The 13,370-nt window shown below is 52.6% G+C and overlaps 1 protein-coding gene across 2 annotated transcripts in view; it reads left to right on the forward strand.

Annotated features, from left to right (window-relative positions):
• Window positions 1-276: 276 nt before the first annotated feature.
• ABCG1 (ATP binding cassette subfamily G member 1) overlaps window positions 277-13,370 on the forward strand; it is a 60,677-nt gene continuing 47,583 nt past the window's right edge. For both annotated transcript variants that reach the window (XM_082654934.1, XM_082654935.1), the window contains exons 1-2: window positions 277-409; window positions 6,851-7,094. In XM_082654934.1, coding sequence (XP_082511060.1) covers window positions 368-409; window positions 6,851-7,094 — 286 coding nt within the window. In that variant the 5' untranslated portion in view covers window positions 277-367. The remainder of the gene's footprint in view (window positions 410-6,850; window positions 7,095-13,370) is intronic.

Below are 13,370 nucleotides of genomic sequence, written 5' to 3' on the forward strand. Positions count from 1 at the left end.
GCGAGTTTCCGAACTCGGCGCCTCCGGGGCCGGGGCGGACCCTCGGCACCAGCCAGGCCAGGGGCGCGGGCAGCGCGAGGAACCGGACTGCCTAGAACTGGGGCAGCCGCGCCGCACAGGAGCAAAACAAGAGCACGCGCACCTGCCGGCTCCGCCCCGCCCCTGCGCGCCGGCCAATCGCGGGTCGCGGGCGGGGCCGGCGCGGGCGGGTCGTGGGCGGGGCCGGGGCCACAGCTGCGGCCGGAGCCGGAGCCAGAGCCACAGTCCGCGCCCGGCGCAGCCGCCGAGCCTAGGGCGAGCGCGCCTCTTGCCCGCCGCCCGTCCCCGCTGCCCGCAGCCTCGTCCCCACCGCCGCCGCCCCCGGGGCATGGCCTGTCTGACGGCCGCTTTCTCGGTCGGCACCGCCATGGTGAGTGAGCGCATCCTTTGGCCCCGGGGCTTTGTTCTGTTCTCTAGGAGAATAAGAAACGCACAAAGACCCGCACCCGCACCCTGACACCTGTCCCCCGAGCCCCGGGAGAGGCGCCCGCCTCCCATCGCCCCCCGCCCTAGCTACCTGGCTCCTCGGGATGCCCCTTGCAGCCGAGGATGCGGGGAAGGCGGAGGGGCCAGGAGAGGCAGGGAGGAAGGAGGCCAGCAGCCCCACAAGTGTACTGATGGCCTTGACCTCGTCTGCCTCCGAGTGAGGGGCCTGGGGCCTGGGGACCCGGAGTGTACTGGGGCGGGGCGGCAGCCCGGGCCAGAGGGAAAGGGGGCCCCATCCCTCTGCCGGCGCGTGCGGCCAGAGCCTGGGGAGCGGGCGCCTCTCGCGCTACTCTCCGGAGCACCGGCACTGTCTGGGGGAACAAAAGAGAGAGGCGGTGGAGAGCCGGGGCCCGTGCTGCCCCTTCGCCCTCGGGGACAGCCTCTCCCGGACCTGCTCAGGAGGGGGCGGCGGAGTCATGGGGAGGCAGATGAGGGCCGAGCCTGGGTACCTCTGGCCACATTTCTGCACCCTGTAGAGAGAATAGGGTGGGGACAGAGGCACGCATCTCACTTTTCCCAAGGGTGCCAGCTCCGTAGGGGTACCACCGGCTGCAGGCGCATTCTTTGCTAGACACTATTACAGTAAGTGCTATTCCTCTGAGTGGTCAAGAGTCTCCTCTTGCCCCTTTAACATATCTCCATAAAGTCACATTAGGAAAAAAAAACAAACTAACCATCGTCTCACCCATCCTAGGGCCCTTCATTTCTATGCCTAGCACGCCAACAGTGCAGTTAGGTACCTCTGGACCGATTTCAGGTCATCTAAAGTACAAGTAGAAAGCATTCCGTATTCCAAGCCCTCTCGCCCTCCCTATCCATCCCCCTTCTATCCTTTGTCTATGTATTTACTATCCTGCTAGTCACTTCCCTTGAGCTGTAACCCCACCGTGCACATCGGTTTTCACCTCCACCCCTCGCCTTTATTTCATTTTTAGCATCCCGTATTTGAAGTCAGCAGGGCTCAGCAGGATTTGACCGACAGTTACCTCTTGCCTTGAGCTCAAGAAAAGAAAAAAAAAAAAGAAGTAGCCGGGTTTCTGCGCATGCTCTGCTCTGACAACTGCATCCTATGATTCCAAACAGGTTACTGTAGAACATACCGAGCCTCGGCAGCTCATTATATAATGATTTTGTGTAAACCGATACAGTGGGGCCTCGGACACATTAAGGAGGTTGGTAGAGCAGGAAAGAGCCAGGGGCAGGGGGACCCACAGGCCGGGTCCCATCTCTGGGCATGTTCTGCCTCTATGACTTAGCTTCTTACATATAAGAGGGATCAAAAACTGAAAGAGGCAGTCCCCTCCTCATGACATTTGCTTTTATCTGGTTGCATGTTTGGGTAACACTTGGCCATTCTTCATTTTACCCGTGTTCATTTCTTTGGGATTCCTAAATGATGGTGGTAATGGAAAATGAAGGAGGTTAGTATTGTTAGTTGTGGGTAAAGAAAGTTTCAGGTCGTGGAGACACTGGGTAACTAACTCTTGAAGCCCTTTCAAGACTGCAGAAGTAGCTCATACACGTGGGACAATAATGAATCAGAATGTTTTAAGGTACAGGTGTTTTTATGTCAAGATATTTTGGATGTTACGTTATGGTTGGAGACAGCCCCAGAACTCAGGTGTTTCGTTCGTGTGGAGGTGCTAATGGCTGAGCTCATTTTTTCAGAGAATGTTGTTCTGTGTGAAAACCATTCTCCCTGAAAACCTTGTGCTTTTTTGTTTTTAATTTTAAAAATTCTACCCAAGTCATAAACAGAGCCGTGGGGAGGTACCCAGCATCCTAAACTTTGCTCTGCGGTCCAGCCCGGGGCTGGCTGCCAGGTGTGAGTCTGGAGAAGGTGCCTTGGAGGATGGAAGAAGCACCCACATGGTGTTTCAGAGTCCCTGAGCTGGGCTGGGCGGGGCAGGCAAGGGCTCCCAATGGGGACTGGTATTTGGGGCTGTTGGAAGCCAGATTTTGGAGACAATGAGGTTGGCATTCTGAGTGACCAGGCCAGTGACACCTACCCTTTGCTTAGTTAAGGGCGTGACGTTTGGGTTCTTTTCCCTTAGGCGGTGGTCTTGAGGATTCTGGACCAGTACGTTCTCCTCTAATGTGCCCAGGGTCCCAGGGAGGGATCTGCCCTTCAACTGCAGGGTCTGCTGGTCTAGGTGGGCACCATAGCTGGCAGCAGTGAGAGTGCACGCCTGGAGCCTGTGAGTTCCTCTTGGCTTTCCTCCCTTCCCCAAGATGCTGTGGGGCAAGTTTCTATCTCCAACTGGACTTCCCTGGGTAAAGAGAGTGAAGCAGCCTCACAATGGCTCAGGGGCTCTCTGACCATTAGAGACCCTCCCCAGCTAAACAAGCATCTCAATATATTAGCATTCAAACTGAAATCAGTGCCCAAGAAAATATTCCTAACAACAGCAGGCAGGAACAGTCCAAACAGGGTCTCCTCTGCATTCCACACCTGTGAATGGACTCACTAGTACTTACCATTTATTATGCAGCACAAATTGTGTGTGGAAGAGGAGGTCAAAGACAATGCTTCAGCGAGATAGGGAAGCGAACAAAGAAAGGGAAAGAATGGGGAGGGAGGATGTATTTCATCTTTAATGAACTCAGGAGGCTGAGGACAAGCTAGCTGTAACCTACATCACCGGCGGCTCTCATCTGAGGATGTGTTTCCAGAGAGCTGGTCTATTTTGGAGTGAGAGCCACTGCCACCCATCAGATAGGATTTCAGATAGAATTTTATTAATTGGACACCCATGGCGGAAAAGTGGGTGATGGCATGCACCGCTTTGGTGTCGGTTGCTTTGGGGGTAGGGTTGTGTGGCCCCCCATTCTCTTGTGGATTTCCCTGCAAGGGACGGGGGCTGGGATGGCCCAGGGTCCACTACAGCTTTGCCTACAGAAAGCCAAGCAACGTCCCGGCGCTGCTGGGGACTGTTTGGGAGGACCTGTGCAGGCAGGGAAGCTGCAGAGAGCTGGACCCCAGTTTGGCTACTCCTTAACGGTGGGGTCTCAGGCAGGTGAGGTGGTCTCCTCGTGAAACGGAGCGGCAGAGGGTCATACCCCACCCGGCCCCGGCCCCCGGAGAGCTGTGGAGACGGAGGAGGAGTAACCTGTGCAGTCTGGAGTTTAATGAGCGCAGTAATTGTGCATTGCTGCACGAATAGCCGCTACTGTTCATAATTGCTTACCTACTCCGCGGGAGGTATTAATGCAAAACTGTAAATAGTAAGTACGGGCCTCTCTCGCTCCCAAATCAGTTTACTCCCCCAGCTTTGTCCCACTGGCCCGTCCACTTGTCTCCCTCCCCACTGCCCCCCGCTGGTGAAGGCCACGCACCCTCCCCACTGCAGGCAGCTGCAGGAGACGTTCTCTCCGGCTCGCTGGTCTGCTACTTCCGCCTTGAGATGCCTCCGCGGCCCGCAGAGACCTCGGGATAAAGTGCACATCCCTTAACAAGCTTTGCAAGCCCTCCACCGTGCGGACCCCGTGGGCCTCGCTAGTCCCACCTTGTTCCAAAAGCCCCTCCCGCCTTCCCCAGATCAGAGCTCCAGACCCTGAATTACAGATCTCCAGCTGTTCCTCTGTCTTGCTGCCGAGCCTTTGCACGTGCTGTTCCCTCGCAGGGAATGTCGGTCGTGAACGAGCACCCCTTCCCCACCCCACCTCGCTAAGCTCACCTCACAGTTTATTTCCTCAGAAACACCGTGTATCCCCACCCAGGGCCCCCACTGCATTGCGTGACCCTCGTGGGTCCCTGCATCATCTTGTTCTAGCTCTTGCCCCTTGGCATTGAAATCGTTTGCGGCCCAGTCTTGGACCTGAGCGAGCTGAGGCCACAGGCTACGTCTGTCTGGCTGACTGCTGATGCCCAGGGCTTTATCTGGGCTGTGAGTGAGTGAGTGAGTGAGAGGATAGATAGGCTTGGAATCTAGACAGGCAAGTCAGACCCTCATCATAATCCAGGTCTGGCATCTGCTCCAGCTGGCAGGTGGGTGGAGTCATGGCCGTTCGTCCCTGTATTCGTGTAGGTTTCATTAAAAAGGGAAGACCCGACCTGTCCCTGGGCTTCCTCAGGGGTTGACGCAAGTGGTGGGTGCTGGGGGAGGGTGTGGATGGTCCAAGGTGGCTGGAGGTGGAGGGGGCCACGCCCTGGGGAGGGGCTTCTGGAAGCTCCCGCCCCCAACTGAAGACAGAGCAATTGGCTCTCCCGGCGTTAGGGCCAGTGCCCCGGCAGGACGCGGGTCTGGAAGTAGACGTCTCACCTTTCCAGGTGGAGGTGAGGATGGACTTTTGGGACCAGGCCTGGAGCTGTCTCACCCATTGTTCTGTCCACTACCCACCCCCCAGCCCCCAGCAAAGCCAGGATTTGGTGTTTCCAGGGCCCCTGTGGAGTCAAACGGGGTTATAACCCTGGGACAGCAGCTCGTGTTCCCCAAGAGCAAGACAGGTGGGCCCAGGGATGGCATTTGGTGCTGCTCTGGGTGCTAGAGCTGCAGGTGCACGAAGCCAAGAGCCTGCTGAGCTGGGGCAGGGCCTCCCGTTGATCCTGCAAGGGGCGCCGACGCAGAAGGCACCTGACAAGCCCGGATGCAGAGGCCACGCCCTGCAGCGCCCTCCCGGGAGCGGGAGAGGCTCGTGCTCAGCCCAGGCTCTGAGGAGGCCCGTTGTCAGGCTAAGACAAACCTCCCCAATTATGCGGAGGATGCACGAACGTACTCCTGCTTGTGTTTGAAGCATTTCTCATGCTCGGCGCCAGCGGCAAACCAAGATTAATTTTGTCAGAGTTTTACTCCGCACTTTAATTTTTAGCCACAGAATGTTATAGTCAGTGAGCTAAGTTTTGATACGGTTAAGCTTTCCAGAGGTAGGAGATGCCTGGGAGGTGTGTGTGTTGTGTGTCTTTTTCTTAAACAGCAAAGCAACATTTTCAAACAGCACAAGAACCGGAAGCCCCTGTGCCCACATCTCCCCATCCCCCTATTTGTGTTTTAAAGATTCAGAACCTCCAAATCGTCCAAGATTTCCACGATGGAAATCATGTGGAATAATAATAATGGAAATCCTCTTCAAGGATGCGGTCACATACCCTCAAGAGGCCACTCTAAGGCGGGGGAGGGCTTGTTTCGGTCACTAGAGTTGCTGGAGTTTATAAGGGTGTTTATGGATGACGCACTCTCTGGTTTTGTTTTAGCCTTTTGTTAGGAACAATAACGATCAAAAAGCCATCAACTTTAAAGAAATACCTCACAAGCTGTGGCAAAATAACAGTATGATGTTATTTAGAACAAACAGCAGTATGGCGGCGTCTCCCCAGTCCTACGGCCATCAGAAGGGCCTGAATTATCAAAGGTGGCTGTCCACGGGCTCTCGAGATCAGGCTGACTGCCTGCAACAGTACGGAGGAGTGTCGCCAGAGGCCACGCTTTGGGCACTGTGGAATGTTCTGTCTTGATTCAAGAGGCAGCTAGAAAAAGCACAGCGCATGGTTCATCCACCCCAGGGTTCTTCTGTGTGTTGGAGGTGCCTAAAGCATATTGACTTGTCCAGCCGTTGCCAAGCCAGTGTAGCTGTGTACTAGGTACCCAGGTGATGCAGTGGAAGAGGCAACCGTCTTTCAAGATGACTCACACTGGGATCACTTCTGCCCCTCACTTGATCGTAGAGCTCAGAGCAAGTTCCTTAACATAGCCTGTGCCTCAGTTTCCTTGTCTGTATCCCAGAGAAAAACAAATCAACCTTTCGAACACTTCAGTGCCATTATGAAGGTACAGTGAGAGAGGAGAGCTGTAAGGGATTGGGAAGACTTACAAGGGAAACGCAAAGGCCATCTCCTACCAACCCCGTCGGTCCAAGTGGCATCGCTGCTCTCGAGAAACGTTTATGAGGTTACGCCAGGAAGGGGCTAAAAGAGCTCATTGTAAAGCTTTTTCAGTTGTGCGTTTCTTAGCAGCCTCATGCATTTTTATGGGATTTTTTAGTGAGTGGACTGCAGGCAGATAATTTTTAGGGTGGCTGGTGTCTCATTCTTTGAGACAGGTGATGTATTTATCAGTTTTGTGATTAGATGTTAGGATTCCTAGATAAGACGGTAGATCATAGTTTATCTTTAGCATGTTTTTAGTAGAAGAGTAAGTGAGGGCCGGGGAGGAGGAATTCCTGTAGGTGAGCATCCTTCCTGTGACGCTGAGGGCACCATGGAGGGTGAGAAGCACTGATCGATGACTCTGACTGATCGATGGCCCTGAGCCTGATGGTGAGTCCCTGTGGTCCTTCCCGTGGTGTAACTTATACCTCCTCTTGGTGCTTTTCCTCCCCATCTTTCTAGAATGGCAGCAGTCACTCTGCAGCAATGACAGAGCCCAAGTCAGTGTGCGTCTCTGTGGACGAGGTGGTCTCCAGCAGCAGGGAGGTGATAGAGATGGAGCTGCTGAACGGACTTTTGAAGAAAGAGGATAACAGTCTTACAGAGGCCCAGCGCCTCTCCTCCCTGCCGCGGAGGGCGGCTGTGAACATCGAATTCAAGGACCTTTCCTACTCGGTCCCAGAAGGTCCCTGGTGGAGGAGGAAAGGTAGGGCGGGGGCATCCAGAGGCGCGGCACCTCGGAGGAAGGAACAGGTTGTTTGGGAGGATCTGGGTCTGGAAGCTGGGAGGCTGATTCTCTTTCCAGACTCTGGCTCTGCTGTGGCCAATGCATGTAATTGCTTTATGCCTGATTTTTCCTCACTTACGATATGAACAGATCAGATTAGATGACTCAAGATTCACAGCATTTGTTGGGTTTTTTTTGACTGAAGTATAGTTGATTTACAACATTGTGTTAGTTTCAGGTGTACAGCAAAGTGATTCAGTGATACATATATATATATATACGTATATATATATATACGTATATATATATATATATATATATGCACTTTTCCAGATTCTTTTCCATTATAGGTTATTACAAGATATTGAATATAGTTCCCTGTGCTATACAGTAGGTCCTTGTTGTTTATCCATTTTATATATAGTCGTGTGTATCTGTTAATCCCAAACTCCTAATTTATCCGCCCCTCCTTTCCCCTTTGGTAACCATAAGTTTTCTACGTCTGTGAGTCACACGCTGGTTCTTAAGCTCTGATCTGATCACACAGTTTGACCACGGTCCATGTGTGCCAGTTTCCTGTCTGCACTCGGAGGGTCCTCTTTACCGGATGCCGTTAATGTTAGTCTTTCGAGATAGGACTGTTTTTTTTTTAATGTTTCAGAGCAAAGTGGAAGCCAGGTGTTTCCTCCCAAGCTTGACGTGTTGAAAAGTAACAAGTGACCTACAGTAACCTCTCTGGAAACCAGACGTGTATGTTTACAGATCTTGAAAGGACTGTCTCATGGGGGTCGTTGGTGGGCTATCCATAAAAACAGAAGAGAGGTCGGAGCAGGTGGGACTCGGAGGTCTCGGGAGAGCCACGCCCACAGGAGTTTGCCGCCAGCCTGTTGCATGTTAATGGGAATTGATGACTGACGGTGTTCTGAGTTTTCTTAGCAACGTGGATGCTCCCTTGCCAGCTCTAGGTTTTCAAAGTGTGTGGAGTTAATGCCTCCCTGGGTTGGTATTTCTTTCTCGAGCCCGACCGACTTCTTCCCGTGGAACTCACTCCGTGTCCCCCGCTGCCCCGTGCACCCTCCATGTATCCATCTTTGGCGGGGGGGTGACTGGGAGAGGACGTGCTACACATCACCCAGAAACAGTGGTCCTCAGTTTCTAATGAATCATTGAAAACAACCTGAAAATCTATGAGGAATTTGCAACAAAGTGACTCAGGTACCCCCGGAATATCCTGGAATAGTGGGGTTGTTTAGAGCTCTCAACTTAAATCTAGATTCAATCCTTCTTCGTTTTTGAAGGAGACCCACCAAGACTCACTTGTTTACTTTGCATCTTTCTGCCCCTTATTGCCTTCATTTTGCTTCCTACTCTCTTGACGTGAAGCAGTTGAGACGGTTGGCGTGGGCACCCTGGAATTCCTTAGAGCCATGATTTTAGAACCTTGATTGACTGGTGCCTGGGACCTTTGAGCCGAGCTGGTTGTGGGATGATTTTGTGTCTGTTTGCACCAATGGGAACAGATCCCAAACCTCCCCAGCGGCTGATACCGTCGCATTGTTATCTGAGACTCAACATCTTCAGAGTGTGCCAGCCTGTTCTGTTAACAAAGAAATTCTGTGAGAGGCTCAGGGTCGGGCCCATTTGGTTGAGTCTCTTGAAATTTCGACATAAGATTCCAGCCTTTTCCTTCTCCACTTGAACAAAGATTTTACCGAAACAATGCACTGGGCGACCAAGAGGGTGTCGTGAGGTTTTGACCTGCTGTGTCTCTATAGACAAACTGTGGCAGACCTGTGGGCCACATGGGCAGGTTTCTGTCCACGTGTTACGTGTGGCCTTAGAAACGTGGTCATGATGCTGAAAACGCTTGGGTGGGTATCCTCGCAGGTGAAGGCTTGAGATGCAGAAATGCACATGTTTGAAAACCATGGCAGAATCTTGGTTTGAAATCCAACCCTGCAGGTGTTCACTTGGGGCTGGCAGGTGAAGAATATCATTTCCTGGTCAGGTGTGCGGCTTGCCCACCCTCTGTTCTCTACGTATTAGAACTGGTCACACTGATTGTCAACAGTGATGGCCTCTTAATTAATGAGGGAGGAGCCGCTACCGTCCATGGCCGGTGGCCTCCTAGGAAGCCCCGCCCAGATGGCTGCCGGATAAACACTTGCCCTGCAGTAACCTGTGTGGGCTCAAGCGGGGAGGAGTAGAAAGTGGGCCCCCGGGACCTGCCTGTGAGTCAGAGATGGCTAGGGCTGGAGAGGAAGTCGGCACCGTCAGCCTGGTGTGTCCAGGTGTTTGGTTTCTCAGCCAACGAGGCCTGACTTCTCTGTCTGGCTTCCTCCTGGCCTCTTTCTCCACCCCAGTGCCTGTGTCCACTTCCCTCTCTGTGCCCCTTCTCCCGTGCAGCCCCATCGTTTCTTTTGTTCTTGGTACCCTCGCAGTTCAGAATTTAGATTGTTTATCACTCCCGCATAACTCGAGGGTGTGGGATACTCGTCCACTTTCTCACTGAATAGAAAGGAAGCCACGTGTGAAGGGCTTGCCCGAGCCTGAGCTGGGAGCTAGGCCGGGGGCTGGGTGGTGGTTTCCGACGCTTGGGCACCGGGCAGCGCCTGGCGCAGGGCCTCAGGGTGCCAGGGTCCCCACGGCCATAGGGAAGCTGTGCTCCTTCTCCAGGCTTGGCGCCCACAGACGCTGCCGAGCTGGCAAGCGTTCCCCTTTTCTCTTGGTGGTAGTTTTAGGTTTCACGTCGCCTCTGTGTGATGCCCAGCGTGATGCCAAGTGTGACCAAACTTTGGGGCAGGAGCTTATGCTCTTACTTCTCTGACCATATTCTGTTTTTCTGTCTGTATCAAGTCAATAGTCTTTTGTTTTTTTAAAAATTCAACTTTATGTGCTGAGCTCATCGTAATGCCCACAGTGAAGTGTGCAGTGAAGGACAAAGGAGCCTGAGGGCTGGAGTGATTCGCTCAAGGTCGGAGCCAGCAAGGTCCGCCACCCAGCCATCGGATTCCTGGTTCAGGCTTCTTTCCATCTCGAAGACACTGGGCCACTCCAGTAAACTCTAGGAAAGCCGTTTTCTCCCAGAACGTGGTGCTACCACACACACTCAACACAGAATGCTGTAGCCAAGCCTGGCACTGGGATTAGAATAATACTAAAAACTCCTACACAGTTATTTTAAAGAAAGAAGACGGAGAAAGAGCGCTTCATAACCCTTAGTAGAAGGGTCGTAAGTGACTCCATAGCAGCATTTTGAAGAAGGCAAATGTCAGGCACTGATGCTTTCTAATTCTTGAGCTTGACAATTGCCAGACATTGACTTCAGCGTCTAAGAAAACAACTTGTATTTTCAATTCTAGCTCCATTTTCACCATATGATTAATGATGGCTTGAGAGGAAAATCTGGATCGTATAATAGATTCCTAGTAGACAACATAATTGTGAAAGGAACTGTTCTCAGGAGAAAAAAAGTACACCCCAAGGATGATTTCCCTGGCTTCTGATACAGTGATTACTTTCCCTCAAGGAATTCACTCACATAGCCTAAGTTGATGGGACAGATGATTTGGAACAATGTGGACTCTGGTGCCGTTACACAAACTATTGTGTCGAGGGACGTAGGGGAACAATCCGGTTTGATTGTCCTCACTCACCCCAGTGTGACTTATTTTTGAAAGCGGCTTTTGCTTCCTGGATGGCAGACACTGCGTTGGCGTTGGTAACATTTAGGACCCCTTGTTAAGAAGAGAACCCACATTGTGAAATGCTGAGGTGGAGCGGAGAAAATTCTGCACTCAGACAGCACTCTCTGGCTTTCAGAGCTCGTCCACACGGTGGAGTTAAGGGGGTACTCTGGGTCGTCTGTCCCCCAAGGAGACTGGAGCCATTTGCATTTATACAATTCAAGCAGCGCTTTGGTCCAGTTGGCGCAGGGGCCAATTCTGTCCTTTCAATGTGTGGAGTACACGAGGTTCAGAGATAGATCCCAGGTCACAGGAGCAGGGGAGAGGGGACGTGAAGGCAGGTCTGGGGGGCTTGAGGCTACAGGACCTGACAAGACACCTAGCAAACATCCGGCCCTGATGTGAGCACACAACGGGACCATTATGGCACGGATGTGTCTCACCCCATTTTACAAAACCACTGGGGGTGGCCTTGACTGTTACCTCTGACTCATTTCCCCTTTAATCGGCCTGCTTGGATGTCAGTCACCTCTGCCTTTCACAAGGACCCACAAAGAGGTTTCCTAATCCCATGGGGAGGCTTGGCTGTCCTGTCTCCTCCCCAGGAAGGTGAGGCTGGCATGTACGGCATGCTTTGCGCAAACAGGTGACATGATTCTTAGAAATGAAATAACGCCTCCCAAGATTACCTCGTGGGTTGAGAACAAAAGTCACATCTGAGGGTTTGGAGAGTTTTCTTTACTCTTCCCCAGCCCAGCTGGGGCCTCACCACAGTAACACTCCGATGGAATGGGACAGCACCTCCTACTTTGAAGCCGGACCCTCCAGCCTCATCCTTGCCAAATGCCAGGATGGAGTTAAATATTCTAGGCAGCCCCACATCAGATTATCTGTATTGGTTTGCTTCTGAGCTATAAAAATGCATTTGAACACCCTTCTCAAATTGAAGTTTGCTTCCTCTTAATTTCCATGGCCATTGCACAAGGCCTGCGCTGACAGGCTGGCTAAAACGAGTACAATGTGCCATTAAAATCCCTTTCAGCGGGCTTCCCTGGTGGCGCAGTGGTTGGGAGTCCGCCTGCCGATGCAGGGGACGCGGGTTCGCGCCCTGTTCCGGGAAGATCCCGCATGCCGCGGAGCGGCTGTGCCCGTGAGCCATGGCCTCTGAGCCTGCGCGTCCGGAGCCTGTGCTCCGCAACGGGAGAGGCCACAGCAGTGAGAGGCCCGCGTACCGCAAAAAAAAAAAAAAAAAAAAAAAAAAAAAAAAAAAATTCCCTTTCAGCGATTCCATTAAGGGAAGACTGGATTCCAACCCAGCGCTGGGAGACTTGATCCAACCGACTGGGACAGTGGTGGGGAGGGAAGGCCAGAGAAAGGGAGAATCTAGAAATCCCAGAGTAGAGAGGGGGCTCCAGAGGGGGAGCTGCTCAAGTGCAAAGGCGGGTTTCTCTTCCCCAAGCATGAATGAATTACTTTTGTACTTCTTGGAAACTATCGTGCTAAGGTGGGCTTTCTCTGGGGTGCAAAAGAAATGGCTTTTGCTGCTCTTCCTTTGTTTTTATTTGAGGCTGTGACGGTCTTATAGTGCAGTGTGGCAAACCTAAACCTTGCTTGCCAGAGCTCCCTGCCTGAGGCTGGGGCTTTACACCAGGAGCCCAATGACCCCAGGTCACCTTGGTGAATGCAGATGGCTGGAGACCTCCTCCCGTCCCCTCCCGGGCCAGTTCTTAGGCTCTCAGTGGCTTCCTCTCAGGCCCATTTGGTGATGAGGTCTTCTGGAATAGTTCTGTACCTCCGTCTTACATGCTCCAAAAGAGGCTTTGAAAAACTGTGGAGGATGAGCTGACTCTCAGGACAGACGGATGTAGCGTGACCATGTACAAAACCAAAAGGGTTTGCTAGTTTACAGCAGAACTTGAACATCCAAGGGGTCTAGGCGCCCCTTCTCCAGCCAGCCCCTTCTCTCCCTTGGAGCACACTGCACGGAAGCCAAACCGTCACCAGTTGGGACCTGGAATCAGGGGTGCGTGATTCAAGTGTGGCTCGATCAGGTTCAACAGCCCCCGTAGACACGGCACAAGTGGCCCCGTCGACACCGGCTCTTCTCCTTTGCGTCACTGTCAGGCCACCCCCGTCGCCTTCCAATCGGCAACGCACGGTAACACGTTGCTGTTTTTCCAGAGAGAGTGCCTGGTCTGGAGCCATCTGGTCTCTTCAGTGTGACTTTGCAGGACTGTGATCTGCTCGGTGGGGGGTTGGTGTCACTATCACTTTCGAGGACATTCTTGCGACACTCATTTTCACTTGCTGGGGGGGGGTGCCCTCCTGCCTTCCTTTAACACCCCCAAATATGCTGACACCTTGAAAACTTCACATGCAGGAACTAACATCCCCTCTTGTAAACTGGAACCGAATCCATCAAGGCCAAGAAATAACACAGGGTGACATTCTGCTGAGCACGAAACCATTTCTTTTGTCTATAAATTGGCAGGAGAAAACGTTTAGTAACCATACACCTGCTCTTTTTGAGTTCCGTTGTAGAATCAACAGATTTGCTTATTTAAGGAAC

This window comes from Grampus griseus (assembly GCF_964374135.1).
Source record: "Grampus griseus genome assembly, chromosome: 5".
NCBI lineage: Eukaryota > Metazoa > Chordata > Mammalia > Artiodactyla > Delphinidae > Grampus > Grampus griseus.